This window comes from Rissa tridactyla, chromosome 7, assembly GCF_028500815.1.
Source record: "Rissa tridactyla isolate bRisTri1 chromosome 7, bRisTri1.patW.cur.20221130, whole genome shotgun sequence".
Lineage (NCBI taxonomy): Eukaryota > Metazoa > Chordata > Aves > Charadriiformes > Laridae > Rissa > Rissa tridactyla.
The window spans coordinates 27,978,863-27,998,777 of record NC_071472.1 but is presented as its reverse complement, the minus strand read 5'-3'; the positions used below and the strand labels follow the sequence as shown (position 1 = coordinate 27,998,777).

General features: G+C 39.1%; 2 protein-coding genes across 41 annotated transcripts in view; one reads left to right on the top strand and one right to left on the bottom strand.

Annotated features, from left to right (window-relative positions):
- TTN (titin) overlaps positions 1-2,088 on the top strand; it is a 244,262-nt gene extending 242,174 nt beyond the window's left edge. For 38 of the 39 annotated variants that reach the window (XM_054210417.1, XM_054210392.1, XM_054210385.1 and 35 more), the window contains 2 exons: positions 387-680; positions 805-2,088. In XM_054210417.1, coding sequence (XP_054066392.1) covers positions 387-680; positions 805-1,103 — 593 coding nt within the window. In that variant the 3' untranslated portion in view covers positions 1,104-2,088. The remainder of the gene's footprint in view (positions 1-386; positions 681-804) is intronic. The other variant, XM_054210393.1, reaches the window with a different exon arrangement.
- PLEKHA3 (pleckstrin homology domain containing A3) lies at positions 454-19,882 on the bottom strand. Of its 2 annotated transcripts, XM_054210421.1 has the most exons (9): positions 19,669-19,882; positions 16,940-16,986; positions 15,639-15,755; positions 14,084-14,239; positions 13,275-13,411; positions 12,108-12,272; positions 10,928-10,971; positions 10,266-10,381; positions 454-8,630 (listed from the first exon to the last, which is right to left on the bottom strand). In XM_054210421.1, exons 2-9 carry the CDS (start codon positions 16,971-16,973, stop codon positions 8,503-8,505), a joined length of 897 nt encoding a protein of 298 aa, XP_054066396.1. In that variant the 5' UTR covers positions 16,974-16,986; positions 19,669-19,882; the 3' UTR covers positions 454-8,502. The 2 variants fall into 2 exon arrangements, with proteins under 2 accessions (XP_054066396.1, XP_054066395.1); XM_054210420.1 differs by lacking the exon at positions 16,940-16,986.
- Between the last annotated feature and the right edge of the window lie 33 nt (positions 19,883-19,915).

Here is a 19,915-nt window from a genome sequence, read left to right as displayed (position 1 = left end):
CAGACTTTCCTATACTGTGTTTGTAAGAACTTGAAAATGTTTTACAACTTCTACAGACAGGAACTGAACACACGCAATTTCTCAGTGTGTAATTCTAGTAATGGTTCTCATAGGAAACACTGTGTGACAACCCATTTCTTCTTATGTATGTATGTACATACTAGTAACAGTTCCATTTCCTACTTGTTTCATTTATAAATTACTTTTTGTGATTTGGACATCTTGAATCAAATGATTGTAAACAATTTTATACTCCACTGCAGTTTTCCATTGAAAGCAAACTATGCTGTCTCTTCATTTCTGTAAAATTAACCATATAGAACTGCATGACTGTTTGTTAATGTGACGTTATTGGTTTTTCCTTCTATGTTTGCGATGCTCCCCAGCTCTAATTGAAGAACCTCCAAAAGAGGTAGTATTGAAGACAAGTGGCGACGCAAGCATGCACGAAAGTTTTTCTTCTCAGTCCTTTCAAATGGCTTCTTCTAAACAAGAGGCTTCATTCAGCAGTTTCAGCAGTAGCAGCATGACTGAAATGAAATTTGAAAGCATGTCTGCCAAAAGCATGTCCTCCATGAAAGAATCCTTTGTAGAGATGAGCTCCAGCAGTATTATGGGGAAATCTAGTATGGCTCAACTGGAGAGTTCAACTAGTAAAATGCTTAAATCAGGTCTGAGAGGTGAGCAATACAATTACTGGTAGAGTTAGTGCTTAAAATATCCTGAAGTAGTCCTCAGAGTAAACCTGCTGCATGGCTTACTGGATACAGACTAACTTGGTATTTCTTCTCCTGTTTTGTAAAGGAGTACCACCCAAAATTGAAGCTCTCCCATCTGATATCAGCATTGATGAAGGAAAAGTTCTCACACTATCTTGTGCCTTTTCGGGTGATCCTGCTCCTGAAATAACATGGTACTGCAGAGGGAGAAAAATTACCAGTCAGGACCAGCAAGGCAGATTCCACATTGAAACCAGCGAAGATTTAACCACCCTGATCATCATGGATGTCCAGAAGAACGACGGTGGACTTTATACCCTGAATTTAGGCAATGAATTTGGTACTGATTCTGCCACTGTGAATATTAATATTCGATCAATTTAGAGAGCTTGATCTGTATTATTTACACTTGTCTTTTTACAAGTGATTCATATATGGACTGAAATATCTGATCTGTAAATATAAAAAAAAAAATATTTTTGTACCTACCTGAATGAGACAAAGTCCAAAATTATACATTATGACTTATAGTCATTATTGACCTAAGAATTTTAAACACTTTTTACACTGACATGTACATACTGTATATAGCCGAAATTAACGGTTATGAAGTTTTGTACCATTTATTTTATGACATTTTGAAACGTAACTTTTGGAACTAACAGTTTGGCAGGAGAAAGTTTCCTAGCAAACGACTACCCTGCTCAACTTTTAACTAATCTTTGCGCCTCAACTCATTGTTGATGTCTAAGAATGCCTCAACAGGTAGAGAGGCTCCCTGTTGAAGATCACCTACACCTAAGAGATGATACTGTGCATAGTATTTCATACGTGCACGAATATTTATGTTGAATCGGAAATGTAAGGCATTGGCGATGTTTGCAATTACCCTCCTGTAAGCATTGCTTTAATGTTTTACATTGGATCTGATTACGTCGTGATTTCCATACCTGACTGACTATTTTTGGACAAAGTGCAAGCGGCCAGCACTTTGTTCACCCACTGTCTGTGTACTGTTTCTGACATATTGACTGCCTGAACAGCTTTAAAAAAGTAACATCACCTGGCCATCCCTTTATCAACGAAGCTTTTCAGGTACTCAAGTGCAGCAGCAGTACCCCCTCTCGGAGGTTCGTTAGGGTGCAGTGATTGAGTTTGTGTGGTAGAATTAGACATCCAGTAGTCACTTCCGGGCAACTAAGAAATGAACCACAGTTTGAAAACAAACTGTTGCTACAACATCAAATACCGCCCTGCACTTCAAATTTGCTTTAGTTCTCCTAACGTAGTAATAAGGCTTGTTAGCTGTTGAACCTCCTGGAGATAGAATTGTTCCTTTAAAATAAAGCATGCTTTCTGCACCACAAAACCCACGACTCCTCGTTATTTATTATGCTCTATTTTCATAGTTCCTCTACTACACTACAGAAAAAGAGCTGCTGAAAGAAAAGACGAGGTAGAAATGCAATTCTCCAATGTAAACCAGGTAGCTAACTGTTGAAAATCCAGCCATCTACCAGAAACAGCCTGGCCACCAGAAAGTCAGCCATAAAAAGTCAGCCTTAAAAAAAAGAAACAACAAAAAAAAAAGTTTTCTTCATAGGTTCTCGATTGACAAAGGATAAATTCTAACACATGCCAAAGCATTATGCTGTTCGTATTATCCCTCTGTTAAGTGACTATATGGATAAATTGCTAATCTCTCTTCTTTATCACTGGTCGCTGATGAAAGTGGTTAAAAACTGCCTCCAGGAAACCTGGCTATTGGCTCCTTTTTTTGGCAGCTGCCACTAGTATAGACTAGTTGACCACTAACTGCCCGGACCTACAATTTCTCACCTCCCATGGACGATATAGGGCCCATGCCTCATCAGTTCTTCGTCCCTCGGCTCAGCTGACATATCTATATGAGCAATGTATCTGACATATCTATATGTCTATATGACATATCTATAGGAGCAAAGCCTGTCTTTACATTCCCGGGGGGGGAGGAATCACAAATCCCATGCAGGCCGGTCACAATTTTGGTTATCTATGGGAAAAGAGTATCAAGGTCAAAAGAGCAACTCTGCTTCTAGAATTCACTTATGTCAGCAGAAAAAGCTCGAGAGCAAATGCGCTCACAGCAATGCAACACTGCTTCAGGAGCTGTAAAATTCTCTTTAAGTGGAGCAGGAGCATTAGTTAGCAACACTTCTGCATCGCTATGACTCCCAGCATACGACTGCTACAAAAAAAAAGTTCAAGTTCCTCAGAAGTAGTAAAGAAGGTAGTATGTTTAAAAGCCTATTCCAAAAAAGACTGACTATAGAAGCGGACCTTTTTTTTAAATTTCCTACAAACATATATACTGTCAACCAATAGGTATCCAAACGATGCAGGAAAGCTAATAAATGGCGGTGAAACAAGGACTAAAGTAAAAATAAGGATTTCAGAAGAGTCAGGACAAGATCCGGACTTTTTCAAGTGATGGAATCGGGAACACTTAGAAATAATCATAAAGATGAAAAAGTTTAAGAGTGCGTGGTATTTCTTCCTTAAGGAGGAAAGAAATAAAAATGAGGTTAAAAAAGGCCATTTATTGTAATCTTTAAAGCGTTCAAATACAAAAAATAACCCTCAAGAAAGCTTCTCATTCTAATTCCATTAGGTGTTTTAAAAAAAACAACCAACTCAATACAAGACACAAAAATACACAGGTATGGTCTTGTTTAACCAGCAACTAACTTGTATACACAGACACATAGGAAAATTAACACTACAAATGCACCAGTGAGTCATCTCAGCAGAAAGTAACAGTGACGGGCAGCATCTGCAGATTGAAGAATGGACTCTTCTCCAGAAACGCTACTGGAAACTCGGTCCTCCATGACCTCTACTGAGTCTAGACATATTTACTCGATCAAGAGGAAAGCACGCCAGCGTAAATGGGTTCATTCTGCCTGTACCTCTCTGGCCCAACACTGCACAGTACTTACGCAAGCACACCTAATTTTAAGCAGATGAGTCAGTCACACGCCTAAAAATAGAATTTAAAGTACTTAGAGGCTTTGCTGAAGCACAGCTTTAATAGATAACTTTACATGCCAACCTGCTGAGCCGGTGTTTTTTCACAAGACTGCTACGCGAATGCTAATATAGAGCGACACTAATAAATTCACCACCTAAAGCTTCAGTATTCAGTTTCCCAGAACACATCCCTAGACAGTAACACTTTCCAAGACTATAGATTAAGCAGTTTCCGGATAAAAAAATAAACAATTAACATTTCAAATTATTTGCTTATTATATTCGGGTCGAATATTGTGATTTTTAACTGAAAAACTGGCATTTGCTCACTTTAAAGACAAAATCTATTGCTCTATAGGACCAAGTTCAGAAAAATAACCTACCATTGATATGTGTGAAGGCATTTGGACTTGATGTTTCCTGGGTCCTGATGCATAAGGATAAACTTTTTAGCAAAGCTCTGTGAGTTGTTGTATAAAATCTGCTATACGGTCTCTACTAACATTTTACATTTGGCAGCCCGAGAAAAATAACTGTGATGGTGGATAGCCATAATAACACCAAGAGATTCATTTTACCGCTAGCAGACAAGAAACCCCAGTCTTTACATTGCATTTCAATTTTTACCGTCGTCTCCAGTTTCAACGACTTTGCCCTTCAAGGGGAAAAAATTATATGAACAGAACACAAAAATCTTGCATCATCTCTGATAAAATATTAAATCTTCTCTAGTTGCTAGTTTTTTTTTCTTTCCCCTTTTCGAAGATGATAATATTCTAGAGTGTGTATTTTAAAAAAAATTAAAATCAAAACACTTAATGTCTATCAAAAAACCCGAAGTGTAACAGTCAAAAATAAATCATTCAGTGATTCCCCCACTGGAATATGCCATAGTATTAACAACAGCGGTACAAAGGAGACAGGATGATGGAGAAAATCAGGTACTCTGACATGTCAGAAAATGACAGCCAGTGTGTAGAAAAATTAGTCAGACCCATAGAAGGCAATTATGACCCACTTCTGCCACTGTAACCCAAATTTTGTGGAAAATACCCAGGCAGCCTACGGAGTGCACTGAGAAAGGGAAGATAACAGAAGTAGCCAAAGCAGTATTTATCACAAGAGAATATGAAACACAAGGAGGAGGAGACATTCTTAAACCTTGTCCCTTGACCGGATTTAAAATATTACCTTTGACATCTATAATTTACAGTCTTGGAGATGCCTTTTTACCCTTCCCTTTGAAAAAGTTGAAGGAAGCCTGTCATGTGGGGTTTTTTTGTTTTTTTGTTTTTTTTTTTTTTTTTAAACACATCCATAAGATACAGTCGTGCTCTCATCTTTAGCCTTCTCTCCCATATGCGTGCTGGTTAGAAGAGTCAGGATACAGCTATGGGAGTATCTATGTATATTGGTGCATCAACAGCCCTGACGATAGTGTCCTACCATGAGGAAACAGGCGGCACCAGACAGCAAAGCAGGGAAAGTCTACTTTCTTGCCAGACAATATTCTGGATTGTTCATCCAGATTTAACAAATATTAAAATGCTAAAAGTAAATTAAATTCCTAAATCATAGAATTGCCTAGCTTGGAAGGGACCTTTCAGATCATCCAGTCAAACCATCAACTCTGACAAAAACCATCACTAAACCCTATCTCTAAGCTCTATGTCTACCCGTCTTTTAAATACCACCAGGGATGGTGCCTCAGCTGCTTCCCTGGGCAGCCTGTTCCAGTGCTTAATAACCCTTTCAGCGTAAAAGGTTTTCCTAATACCCAGTCTAAACCTCCCCTGGTGCAACCTGAGGCCTTTTCCTCTTGTCCTATTGCCTGTTATCTGGGAGAAGAGACCGACCCCCACCTCTCTACACCCTCCTTTCAAGCAGTTGTAGAGAGCGAGAAGGTCTCCCCTCAGCCTCCTTTTCTCCAGGCTGAACACCCTCAGCTCCCTCAGCCGCTCCTCAGGAGACTTGTTCTCCAGACCCCTCACCAGCTCCGTTGCCCTTCTCTGGAACTGCTCCAGCACCTCAACGTCTTTTTTGTGGTGAGGGGCCCAAAACTGGCCACAGTACTCAAGATGGAGCCTCACCAGTGCTGATGATCACTTCCCTAGTCCTACTCACCATACTGCTCCTGATACAGGCACCTTCTTAGACACCTTCCAATCACTACTTACACAGTGGGAAGAGCAGAGGTAAAGAATTTCTTTTAGCATGTTTTAAAGTGCAGGCCATTACTCTATCTCTTAGTAAGCTTGCTCCTGTTAGTGTGTCAGACGCCCTTTGCAAAATAGTGAAGCACCAGTTCCCTCAATGCACGGTCAGAGGAATGCCTAATTTCCAAATCTTAGTTTACTGCTTAAGTTGGCTTTCCATGATAGTGGCAATTCTAAGGATGCACAAACACAGTCACAGCCATCCGGGGAGCTCTACCAGTGAAATAAAAATCTGTATGGTGCTTTGGTCTTCAATGTTAAACAGCAGAGATCTTCAGGATGCGAACTGTGGATTTGGGCACTCAGGTTCTACATAAATCCTCTTTAAGCAGGAACTTTCTCTTCTAGATCTGGATCTGGAACTCTCAGGTTCAGCCCTCACACTAGTCGGTAAAGTAACGCCCATCACAGGCAGGTTTCACAATTACACAAAGCAGGATAATGACGAACATCATTTTTAGCTTTCAGAGACAGACATTTCCTTCGTTCAGGTGTTATACCCCTTTAAAAAGGTATTAACTCACACCAGCAGGAACAGCAGCTACACTACATCTCCTAAACTGATGGTTATCACTTTTCACCTAAATACATGTAGTACGCTTATATTCTTTAAGTGATAAATACTACTTAAAAAATTGAATTGGTTTCAGATCGATCCCTTCAGAAGCAACTGCAATCAAAACTAAAGTTTTCTCTGTAGTAGTTGAAAGCCAGAAAGAGATACTCATTAATGTAACATATACTTAACACTGTACAAGCTGGCAGAAACCTCAGGAAAATGTCAATAAGTAGCTCTAAGACAGCATATGATTCAAGACAACACTCCCATTGCAATATGTAGTTTACTTCTCTGAACATCTTTTTTAATACTTATTTTTACAATTGTCATAAGTGTCATACAGAATACATTAAAGCAAACATTCAGAAAAAAATGTACAAGCATGTGTGTGGCTGATATGCATATGCAAATGCTAGTTGCATGAATACTGACAGAACTGAGCACAAATGACAGCTCTGAGCTGGTATCCACAAATAACTTTACTTGTATGAACCATTCCATCCCATTCGACCCTGACATAATGGTTTATAAACCGGTGTTTTATATATGGGCAACAGCTCATATGTTTTTCCTCAACATTTGGACCTATTTTGAAAGGAAAGGTTCCATTCCATTCCCATCTGTCCTTTCCAGCCTGCTTCAAAAACACGAAATTATTCATATACACAAAAGGAAGACTGGTTAAATCAAATTAAATATTTGCTTATAAAAACAGATTTTGGTATGTGCTTGAGTGCAAAAAACCCTGTACACTTATTTAACAATTGTGTAAATCAAAAACAGTAAATGGCTTGCTTAAAGTGCTCTACAGCTAAGACTTTATAGACCAAGTTTATCCCTAAATGAATACCCCAAAAGCTTACAATGCTAACACTAACAGCCTTATGGACCAAGGTGCTAGTAGGCACTGTTATACTATATTACTCATTTAATTAAGAGAGTCGGACTCCAATCTCACTTACAGTTAATCCAAATTTACACTGACGTAACTGAGAGCAGAATCCCTCTCCTGGTGTATACCATCCTCAAATGATATAAAGGAGTTGCAAAAACAGAAGCTCTCTTTTGTATAAATATGTCATAAATAAAATATGTATAGATACAAATATTCATTACAACAGCAGCTTACTGGTCTAATATTTCAGCTCTTGCTTCTGTAATATTTTGCTAAAAACACATCTTAAGTGAGCAGAGTAAATCTTAACAGTGCTGCGTTAGCTACTTGTGATGCTACACACTCCAGAAGCAATTTATGCACATTTTGAAGCCTTTAATAGATCTTTAGACCTCTAGTAGTGAAAGTAGGTAGAAATTTTTGATGCAAAAAAGAATAAATAAATAAAAATTATTAAATATCCAATGTTTGGTACAAATGCTTCATATTAAGTTACCTTTATACATTTGTTTAGAAAAATACACTAAATATTTCTACTTTCATTGGCTAAAAATAAGGACCGGATTATGTATATCCTTGTGTTTTTAAAGAAGGCAATGTCAATTACCATCAAGCTGCTAGAGTAGACCCATTAGTGCCCATTCCCACAGCCCTTACGGAGGCAAAAAAGCCGTCCCAGGGCTAATCACAGCTCCTGGTGGATGACCGGTACAAATGACCAAGAGGCCCATGGCACAAGTTGCATTTTCTCCAAAAAAAAAAATGAAACATTTTTGCTGAAGTTTATAACCTGCAGGTTTACTAATGTATCAGTCAGACCTTCACACTTTTTAAAAAGAGCTACATTTACAAATGTGGATGCTTACCTGTTAAGCCATCATTTGTTTCAAAAAATGCACATTCAAACTGTGAAATATTAGGAAAATACTCTTGCAAATAAACTATATAAAGATAAAATACACTTCAAAGATAGTTTTTATGTTATTCTATAAAGTGCAGAGAAATCCTTCTAAAAAGGGAAATGACTACTTCCTATAACAACAGTATAATTACAGCAGCTTTTGCATAGCCTTATTTATAGAAAATTGAATACTTTCAGTTTATTCAGGAAGAAAGGGATGAAAAAGTCTCTTCCAGTTCAGATCCTTCCTTCGATACTGATCTATTTTCTTCAGGAATGGTTGATGATACCAGATCCCCATTGACAGCACTTCTAGAACAGTGAGCAGATCCTAGGAAGATATCAATAAGTATTTAATTTCAACCCCCAAAAAACTCATCCAATCTGTCAGTTATTCTATTTTCTGTACGTAAGCAATCAGAAGAATAATTACTCCAGACTTTTTCTGAAGCATTTCAATCAGCATCATGTCCAAGGATGATGAGTATGAATAATGTTCAGCTAGTATAAATCAAGTAATTTTTCTCTTTTATTTTTTAATACATAATAATTTTTACATTAGGAAGGACAGTAATCTGTGAGCTGCAGACATATTCTGTAGGAGGAACACATGAATTTTATTTTTTTTAAAGAACCGATGCATTGATAAGCATTTAATTAAAACATTTTCTGCTACTAAAATGAAACAGACGACTTAACTGCAAGTTGGGTATTACTAGGCTACCTGACAGGAAAGAGGAAAAGCTAAGATAACTGGAAGGTAGCAGAGGAAGCTTCTAACACAGTAAAAGAAAACCGAAAAAGACAGAAACTGAGCTAGAAACTAGAGCTACACAGTAAGGAACCATAAAAGTCTGGTATTAGCAGAAACACAGGAGACAAAGACCCTTTTCAGCAGTCCTGAGAAGAGTCAGACTCTGTAACCAACACCAGAAGTTCCAGATGGTAACAACAAAAGCCTCACAATATAGGAAGCTACACTGATGTGCATCTACATTACCAATGAGACACAGAATAGGATCTAAACTAAGTTTATTAGCTTGGGATTCATCTGCCACCAGCACAGGGTATGCATGAGGTGAAAGAGGTGGCCACCCTGCAACACATGAGCATCAGAAAACCACGGAAATGGTGCGAAGGTGCAAATACTTGCTTCAAGATAGAATGTAAAGAATTAGTACATCTTTGTGATCACGGGGGCTTTCAGCAATGCCAGGCCTCAGGTTTTTTCTATGCAAGTAAGGCACCAGGCACTCCAAAAGGAACCCAGACTAAACCAGAACTAGTCAAGTTAAAGTCTCCCAGAGAGGAGTTAGGATGGAGTCAAAATGACAGCAAGATTCAAAAGGAAAAATCCCAGAAGAACTGGTTACTAATTCAGTAGGCCCATCTAATCAGGAGGGAATAATATTCTGATCATGACATCATTTCATAATTTTGGGGTTGCTTTTATTTATTATTGGCAAGGCTGCACTCTTTCAGAACAGTGCTGTTCTCTACAAAGGGCAAGCAGCCACTGAAATGAACCGTCTTTCCACAAGGCACTGGGTGGAAATGACCCCCCACTGCTCACAGGGGTCACAGAAGGGAGAATTTGCTTTGTGACAACAAGCAGGTAGCAAACAACAGTATTCCACACCACTTACCAGAACATCATTAATGCAAGATTCTGTTAGTACAAACATCCCTTTTCTGGTTATGTCTCTATTTCACCTTGCCAATAGTCTCACTGATTTCAATAGAACTATTCCAGCTGAAAGATCCTTTTCAGTATGAATGAAAGCCAGCAAAAGTCAGCATTGTAACAAACTACACAAGTGCTTTAGTTTATGATATAGGAATCTTACAATCAAAACTTTGCATAACTAAGAAAACTCTTTTTATCAGCACTAGAACAGCTGCTGTGAACAGGGTAATAAATTGTACAGAAGGATACAGAAGAAAACCATTCCTCTTCCCAACTTACTCTGAGAATCTTCAAGGGGAGTATCACTGTAAGATTCTGTATCCGAGTATGTTCTTCTGCGCCGCTGTGAAAATCGGTGAAGGGATGAAACTGGTTCTTTTACAGAGTGATTATTCCTACAAAAGAAATGAGATCTCGAAGTAAGCAAAATCTGTGACAACCCATATAAATTTTAAATTTAAAACGATTTTGTGCTCAGATTAAACTGTTAGTATCAATGGTTTTCACTACACTAAACTAAAAATGGCACAGTCAACAGAACATTTTTAATTTTCACAATTATAAAGCCTGAAAAAGGAAATAAAAATGTAATATAATCTTTGCATGCAGAAAAAATAACTCAAGAATCTGAAACACTGACCCAAAAAGAATGTTAGCATTTCAAGCTGTATGTCTAATTTCATAAACTTGTCAGAATAAATCATTTGCATAAAGTTTCTACAGTAAGGACATTTTTAGAGCATATTAGAGACAGCAGCTGCATTATTTGCCACTGACACTGATAATCTGCACCCCTAGTTTTCAAATTTAGGTCAATTTATGCTGTTTAATTTTTCTTACCACCAAGTGAACAATTCTTCTTATATTTTAATTTTAACACTAAGAGGTTCATGGAGGCTTTTTGAGACATAAGAAAAAAGCTTAACAAAATAGAAGATTACCTTTCTGAATAGCAAGGACCAGGGTGGCTAATGGAACGTTTCATCTAGGGGAAAAAAAAAAATTAAATAAGCAAACAATAAACCACACCAAAAACGTCACAAGCTACTTGTAAGAATAATATGCATACCTACATTAATTTTTACTTTATTTACAGTTTCTACAAAGAGAGAGGGCAATCTTAGTTAAAAATCTGATTTAACTATGTGAAAACCAATTGCCATTGATATCAAAAGTTTTCACACAGGAAATGGTTTACTACAAAAAAGTACCACCTTGTTTCTATGGAGTTCATTCTCTCTTGCTCCAGTGTTACTCACAGAACCATTTGTTAATTGCTGTGATATACAGAAATATATCAAGACATTTTTCCTCTACCAAATGCCAGCTTAAATTCCCCATTACCCAATAAGCCAAATCCTGCCTCTTGATTCCTTGTGGTTCTTCTGATATCGCTGTCAAATCTCTATACATATCAAAGAAAATTACTAATTTAGATCAATAATGATCAGCTTTGTAAGTAAACTGATTGAAGATAAAGAGACAAGAGATCCAAGTACAAAGAAAGGGATTCCCACAACGGAATCCCACAATAGAGCTTATCTTGCAATCTATACATATGGTCGAGAAGACATTTAAGATGATTCCACAAACGCTGTCCTTCTAAGGGAAATAATCAGTAGTGAAGAGTTATGCAAGTAATATTTTTACCACTATTTACCTTTTTGTTAAATAAGGGCATGTTAGATTAATAAAACTTTTTTAATTATATACATTGAAAGATATGCTATCTTGCTGAAGAGCTTCGAGCCACAAAGCACTCATCTGTTTAAACAGGAGGCAAGCTTATGAAATTTTTAAGGTTAGTGTACAGCTAGCATTCTAAAAAACAAAGAAACAGTTGAACTGAGGAAAGGTTAAACCTCATTCATTTATGAGATACCTCATTACAGGGTCTTGACATGTACAATAAATTACTCTGATTATGTAAAAACTAGCAAACAAAGACTGGGAATGGAAAATTATTGATTTGTATTTAGGATCAGTACTGATCATAACAGAGTCAAGATTTCAACTGTTGACATCATAGCACGTAGCAATAGCATCGTCTTCTGCCATTCTTCCCCCCATTCAGCCAACAATATAACACTTAGAAAACATAGTATTTCAAAATGTCTAAACCATTTGGACAGGTGATGGTGACACAGGAGAAACTAAGGGATCAGGGTGAGGCAGCTGGAACATTTCTGGCTTAAACTTGGCATTAGCAATCTTCACACATTCTTCAAGTGTTGTGATAAACGTATTACATGTGGCACTAAGCAAGGAAGAGGCTTCATTCATGTTCTGAAAATAAATGAAAGTACACGCATAAGCAAGAAAAAAAATGAAACGATGCAAATACAACTCTGCCACACCACCACTCACACACACGCGCGCGCTAATTTCCCTCCATACCATTAAGAAATTCCATTTCCCATTTTATTTAATCAAATGTTCACCTTCCTGTGAGGCTAATTTAAGCAAACAAATGTGACAGCATTGTAATTTCTTTCTGACATCTGAATTTCTTTAGGGTATCAGCCAACAAAGCTGTAACATTTTTACTGCAAAGCTTGTCTGAGAGTGACCAACTAGTATCAGAAGATCATTCAGTGAAACAAATGAATCGCAGCAGGATGTGCAAACAGCTTTATCACTCCAGCACAAGGAGCCTGCAGGTCAGTCTCACCTTGCTGTAAAATGACAACAATTTCCTGTGTTGTGACCAAGCATCAACTCCTTGCTTTGCCCTCAGTGGACAACAAGATTGTCCACACATTGCTCCAGAGTGTAAAGAATGAAGCCATTCATAATTTCCAGTACTAACTTTTATTCCAAAGCAGAAATACTAGAATAATTTGACTTGTTCATATCCAGAGAGACTTATCTACACTGTAGGTTTCCAATACCTGTAACACTAGCTTTCACTGATAACAAAACGGAATACCCTCCTACACAAGGAAGTAAAGAATGGACAAACAAGATTGTTTCAACTATTCTCCCCATAACAGAGATGTGAAACAAGACACATTATTGCATAACTCCTATGGCAGTTCTTCCGGACTTTCAACCAAATGACTCAGTAACACAATTGCTTCCTAATGCATGTTACAATTACAGTTAAACCATCCAGGTACTTACTTTATGCACATATAATCACAACAGTATTATACACACACAAGCACTCACAAATTGACCTTTGGTTAAATGTCCCAAAATTAGAGATGAAAAAGGCATAAGATAACAACAGAAACTTGACGTGTATTATACAATTAATTTCTCCAGTGTCATTCCAGAAATCTGTACCTCAATGCTGGGAGGAGAGCGAGTCTCATCATGGTGAACAAATTCTTGTATCGTATGAACTTGCTGCATTAAAAGATCACAGTAGAGACGAAGTTCGGACATTTTGGTTTTGAGAGATTCATTGGTCTCACTTATTTCTATAAAAAATTAAGGAAATAGTAATTAATTGCATACAATGTATGTACACATTTTAATTTTTAAGCACTTTTCATTTAAATGTAAATATCAGTTTAAAATTCACTTAAACTTTCCCTTAATTTTGAGGAAAATTCTATTTTGCAATGAGTCAAGAACTGTACTTGAAGCAGACAATGGTTTGTACTAACTAGTTTGAGGCTAATTTAATAACCATTAAGAAAGACACACATTACTAAGAAAGATAAAGTTGAAATCTTTCTTAGCTGCAATGCAATATAGAAAACATTTAGTGGATGAAATTTACACCCACTGGAGTGGCTGGAAATAGTTACATTAAGCCATCCAGGAAAAAAAAAGGAAAAAACCAATAGTAACTATAAAGATTCAAAACAGCAGAAACCAAATGGCTTCACAAAAGCTGCAAACAGTATGTTTGCTCTTGTAACAACAATATTTGCTAGTATTTCAGCTTAAGATAGAAGAGGTCAATGGAGGTGACCCCTAATTCAAACATCAAGGAGGAATTTACCATATAGATGACTATAAATATAAACTGTAATTATTTCAAGACAATAACACTGACTTTCTACCACAATATTTGCACTATCATTATCTGAAAACAACATTTGAAAAAGCGGTAAGATTGTATATGCTGTAGGTAACACACATACCTTTTTCTTTTTTTGTTCTGGTATCCGCTAAACAGGCTTTTGCACTCCCCAGTGCTACCAGCCACCTTTGCCTTTCAGCTGCATTAACTGCTTTCATATAGAAATGCTGTTCCCCCGGGATGATCAGCTCCATTCTTGTGTTGTCTGTTGCATGAACTTATGATAGAGAAGAAAAGAACAATTTTTTAAAAAAGTAACCTCAACTCAGTAACAAGTATTTATTAAATGCTGATCAAAGTATTTTAAAACGTTTATTACAATCCCACAGTAATACAGTAAGCTAAACTGCTAAATAACAAAACGCCCAAAGCTGCTCAATCCTTCTCCCCAGCATGCCTCCAAGTCAACAGGTAGGAACACGAGACACTGAACAGTGGCCAGACTCAAGTACAATGGAGTTCCCTTTCTGCACAACTGTTGTGTTCCCAACCCGGCCTAAACATGGCAAACTGAAGGGTTGTGTTGCAAGGACAAGTATTTATGGAGAGCTAGGCTAAAAACTGAAACAATCTCTCTTCTAGACAAAATCTGGCTTCAGGTCGCAGATCCCTAGAACCAAGAGCTGAGGTGGACTTTGTTTACAGTCTATTATCTTTAATTGAATACTCTATTGGTTTTCATGTTATCAATCACATTTCTTCCAGACTCACACTGCACTAACCACGGATGCAGGAGACTGCACCAAATCCAGACTACAACTATTACCTTTCCTTCACCAAAAAAATAGGTTGACAAGAAAACAAACAACTGAAATGGCCAAAAAAAGGGATCTTCCACTTTACATCACTGATTTCATCTACACCAAGGAAAGAGTAACAAAAAGGAGTTACCACATGAAAAATACTTGGTGGCCCACATAAAATAAGAAGTCCCACTTTTTAATATAGAAGTACCCACATCACAAGCCCAGACATCCACAGGTATCTGGAAACAGGCCACCAGTTGAAAGTAAGAGAGAGTTAGACAATGCCTTGCTATTAGTCCAGGAGGTTAACCTACAGATTAGAATACGCTAAAGGCTAAACTCACAGTCTGACACAAACAGCTCGCTCACTAACTCTAACACATCCACCACCTACGCATGTGGGCAGCTTCTAACAGCAACAAAAGTAAAAATGACTCAGGAAAACAAGAGACTAAACTTCTCTGGTGTATAAGAATTTGCCCTTTTGGGTCACTGCTGCTGCTCTTTTGAAAAACTAGCATTTACGAATCAATCTCTTACCCCTGGTCATAAGAGGGATAAGAGGTAGAACTAAATAACTAGCCGAGGTAACGTGCATAAGCCACATGCACACAACTATTCAAAACAAAAAGGAATGCATGGTGGGTTCTAAATCTCAAAACAGAGCTCTAATTGTCAAAAGCATTTTTCTTTGTCACCATTTCATAATTCACATTCACTATTATTTGTGAACTATGAAGCAGTCACATCGGACTACAGATAAACAAAAACAGAGGAGGAAAAGCTTGTGATGCAAAATGTATGTTGGGTGATCTTTTCTATTTCCCTGGCAGCTACAATTTCCCCAAGCAGAAATCTGTTAACTCTTACCTTTTATTTCACACACAGCCATCTTTATACTTCCTTTGCTGCCTTTGCAAACATCATCCTGTGAATCATAGTATGATAATATCCCATTGTCTAAAACAAACCACCGAGGCTGCCAACCTAGCAAGATCAAAAACATAAAAAGGAAAGTTTAGTCTAATTATTAAATTGCAAATCAAATTCAGCTCTTTGGCTGTTAAAACTTTTATTAAATATGTAAACATTAAACTATTCATGTAACATACCAGGAAGTAAACAATCTGCGCAGTCTGAAGACCAGAGCCACTCTATAACTGAACTAGTATATATATTTCACTCGCTCTCTTTTTGGATGCAAGATTGGTAGTATTTCAGTCTTTACTATATTCCATTCTACAGCAAAATTAAATTTTAATTCAGCCACCAAGGAATCATATTTTAAAGGCTGATAAATTACATACCTCTGAAGAACCATTCTCATTCAAGTACATTTTTCAGGTAGACTTTCCTAAGATTGTAGATCTTATTTGTAAGACACAAATAAATTACCATTGTCACAGAATGCTATGCTATGGTCTCCTCTGCCTACTGTATTTCAGTGAAAACTTGCACATTTCACACTTAACTATTGACACACCATTTTCTTTGAAAGTAGCCCAGCTCCATTGCTCAACCACAATTTAATGTCAGGCATTTTGCGGGGAACTGAGGCATGACTTATACTCTTAGGCCCATTTGTGAGGGCAGCATACACCAGTTCCTCTACTAAAATTTCCACCAGCTTTGCTTTAGCCAAATTATATAACGATCTCTCACCTCAGTGGATCTACAAAACAGAACAGTTTATGCATAGACACAAATACCTGTGAGAACTCCATGCAGCGTTACACCACATAGTAAATTATTGTCAGGGGCCCTCTTGGATTAAGGTATATTAGCATTCCTTTCTTTTTTTTTCCCCTCCCTTTTTTTTTTTTTCTTTTTCTTTTAACAGCTATTTCATAAAACTCAGCACTCACAGGAATAAGTGCCCTAATTTCTAATACCACTAAATGCAAACCATTTTGCCTAGTTATATCACCTCTGTTTCTAAAAGTAACATTGAACTAAAATATTCCAGTAGAGCATAACAAGCAGCTGGGCTCTTCCAAGTAGAGTCCATTACAGTCTGGGTCTGCTGTACAATAGGAGCGGCTTACCCCTCTATTTTACAACTCAACACCAAACATAACTTCCTGCTTGGCTTAGGGTTTGGAATGGCAAAAACTGCAAGGCCAAGAACTCAACGTATTCGGCGATCTGACGGTGTGGTCCATGGCACTTACCAATTGCCATTCCAACAGAGCAAGCTCCAGCCATCCAGCAGCACGTACTACAACACAGGAGGCTTAATCAGACTCTTGAAAATCAGATAAATGCTTCATACTACTCACACTAAGTCATGATGAGTTTTAACACTAATTCAAGAAGTGTAAGAGCAGGCCCCATTACATTATGTCACAATTCCATGACAAGGAAACAATAACATGTAAATATTTTGTAAATTTATTAGCTATAATGGTAAGCATCTATGTCTTTCAAAATGCAGTGGCAACTAATAAGCAGATCCACACTCATATATAAAAGCAGAATGAAAAAAAAGTACAAACATTGAGGGATACCAACTCCCACAGGAAATACTTCAAATTGTATGTGTACATAAGAATATGCAGTCATAAAATGACTGCACTGAAGACCCTGTCCTGTAAAATGTTGGTTTTTTTCCTGCTACACTGTGTTGCAATACATTGACTCTGTGCTGCCCTTATCGCCTAAGTGCATGCACAGGTGGTACGTCAATGCCTGTCTCAACGGTCCAATTCTGATAGAACAGGACCCTACATGGATGATTATTTCAGCCTCACATTACGCTGGTACTGGAAAAAACAGAAGCAAAGGATTTAAAAGACTCCGAGCAGCTCACAGAACCAAGCTAAAGAACAAAACTACCTCTTCTGATTTGAAATTGGGCAAACAGGGCCTATGCTTGACAAAGTATTTAACAAATTTGTACTTCTCAAATTCTTAGATGCACACGTGTTATTTGAGGAGAAAAAAAAAAAAAAGCTGGATTTCTGGTTTGCTCTCAATGAAGGAGGAAACTAAATGTTTTCCACAATGCTTCAGCAACAATAAAAAAGCTCCTTTGCTGCTTGGCTTCTACCGTTAATGACAAGTACTACAGCCTATTTCTGGCTACAAAAATAAATAGCAGAGTAACAAGAAAGTTGGTAATAACATTTAAAAATTTCACTAATATGATTAATTTTTTTTTTCTTTAAATTTGCTGCCCTCATGTATTTTGGAAATCATAGGGAATTCCTGACACACTGTAATTTTGAAATGCAGGAGCAGATGCTCTCAGCTGGCCAGCATACACAGAAGGAAGGGTTCTGCACCTTGCTATTTTAGAGGGCTACTGACTTCGCAGAAGTTAGCTGCGTACTGATAAAGCAGTCTATTGTGTGTACAGCATTCATAATTACTGTTGAATATTTAATCATTAAATAACAAACTTCAAATGGGAAATTTACATCAAACACTACAAGGGCTCTAACCTGTGACCTTTTACCTTTTGCTACAGTAACATTTCTGGTCATGTAAGTCAAAGTGTCGATTTCCATTCTATTCTGAAAAGCAACTTGTATTCGTTGCTTCTTTCACAACCACAGTTTTTCCTATATGTGTTTTCTCCACGTTTATTGTAAAGAAGTGACAAAAATATCTTATCAAATACCTATTTAATTACAGTACGACTATTCTTTTTGACCAGAAGGCCAGTATATGCGAAGACATATTTGCTCTGAAAAATGCAAGATTATGCTCTGTGCACTTCAATTCACAGCAAGTGCTCGCAACCCTTGCAACGTGGTCCACGTTTTATAAACCCTCAGAACCGAGTTTGACACCACTCTACACTCAAAACTGGAACATGCTGAAGCAGAACTGCTCAGGTGAAGTCCCAAAGAATGAGAGGGCAAAGAAGATATTGACCAAGCAGTCAAACACGAGGCCTGATTAAGCACGGTGTATGATCTGACACTGATCTGCTCTGGAGGGACAATTAGTCCTGTTACAGTGTCAGAAGAGGAATCTGTTTCACCTTCACAGTACTGTCGATCCACTGCTCTCTCCAGAGGGAGGTGGCTTCTCTATTACGACAGAGGATGAGGCAAACAAAACCAGTGCTTTGAGGGCAAATGCAGGTATTTGGTGCATGTCTGTCTGCAGCACTTCTAAAAATATATTTCGTGAATACTTCACCCAGAACTGAAGTTTTTTTATATGTTTTTATGTTAGGATACAGGAGCATAGACTCCAAAAAAATTACCATTCAAAAGCAAATTAAAAGAGAATTCAAACTTCCACGTTCAGCACTGAAGATTTAAACACGTAATCTTAAGCGATTCCTCCGCTGCAAGCAAGGAAACCCTGCAAGTTTGCATGTTGCAAATTAAAAGCTGTATTCTGAGAGGAAACAGAGGTGGAGGGGAAAATCCCACAGCCGGTCCGTTAGAATAAGGCACTTCAGGCGGTGTTTGCTGCAGCCTGTCCTGTCAACAGTCCCTGACGAACTGGGCAAGGGAGCTCTGGAGGGGCGCTTGGCCACCCAGCTCCCGGCGGAAAACCGGGGGGGTGGGAGCATCTTGGCTGCGAAGCCGCCTTGGGGAAGGGCGACGGGTCTCGGCTGGGCCGAGGCCTGCCGCCCCCCCGGCACCACACACACGGCAGCGCTTGGGGAACGGCTGGCGGCGGCCGCCGCCGCTCGTCGCCCCGCGGCCCGGCCCGGCCCAGCCCCCGCAGCCGGCCCCAGGCCGCCCCGCCGCCTCAGGGGCGCCGGCAGCCTCCGCTCCACGGCGGCTCGGCTCTAAACCCCTCGTCTGGGGACGCCGGGACCCACCGACGCCGCAAGCAGCGCCTTACGGACGAGGCCAACCTCCCCCCCCGGCCCCATAGGCCCCGGCCGCCACAGCCCCAACCACCGTCCCCCTAGGCCCCGCTTCCCGCCGCCTACCCGCCAGGTAGTTGGTCCACTTGTACAGGACCCCCTCCATCGCTCACAGCCCGGCGCCGGGCCGCATCCTCCTGCTCTTGCTGCGAAGAAAGGGCGGCCGCCGCCGCGGGGATGGACGCTCACCTCCCGTCCCCGCCGCTATTACTCCCCGCGAGCGCGGAGGCGGAGCCGCTCAGCTCCGGCGCGGCGGCCCCGGCGGCGGCGGCGGCGGCGGCCCCGGCGGCGCCACCCGCCCCGCGGGCCGCTC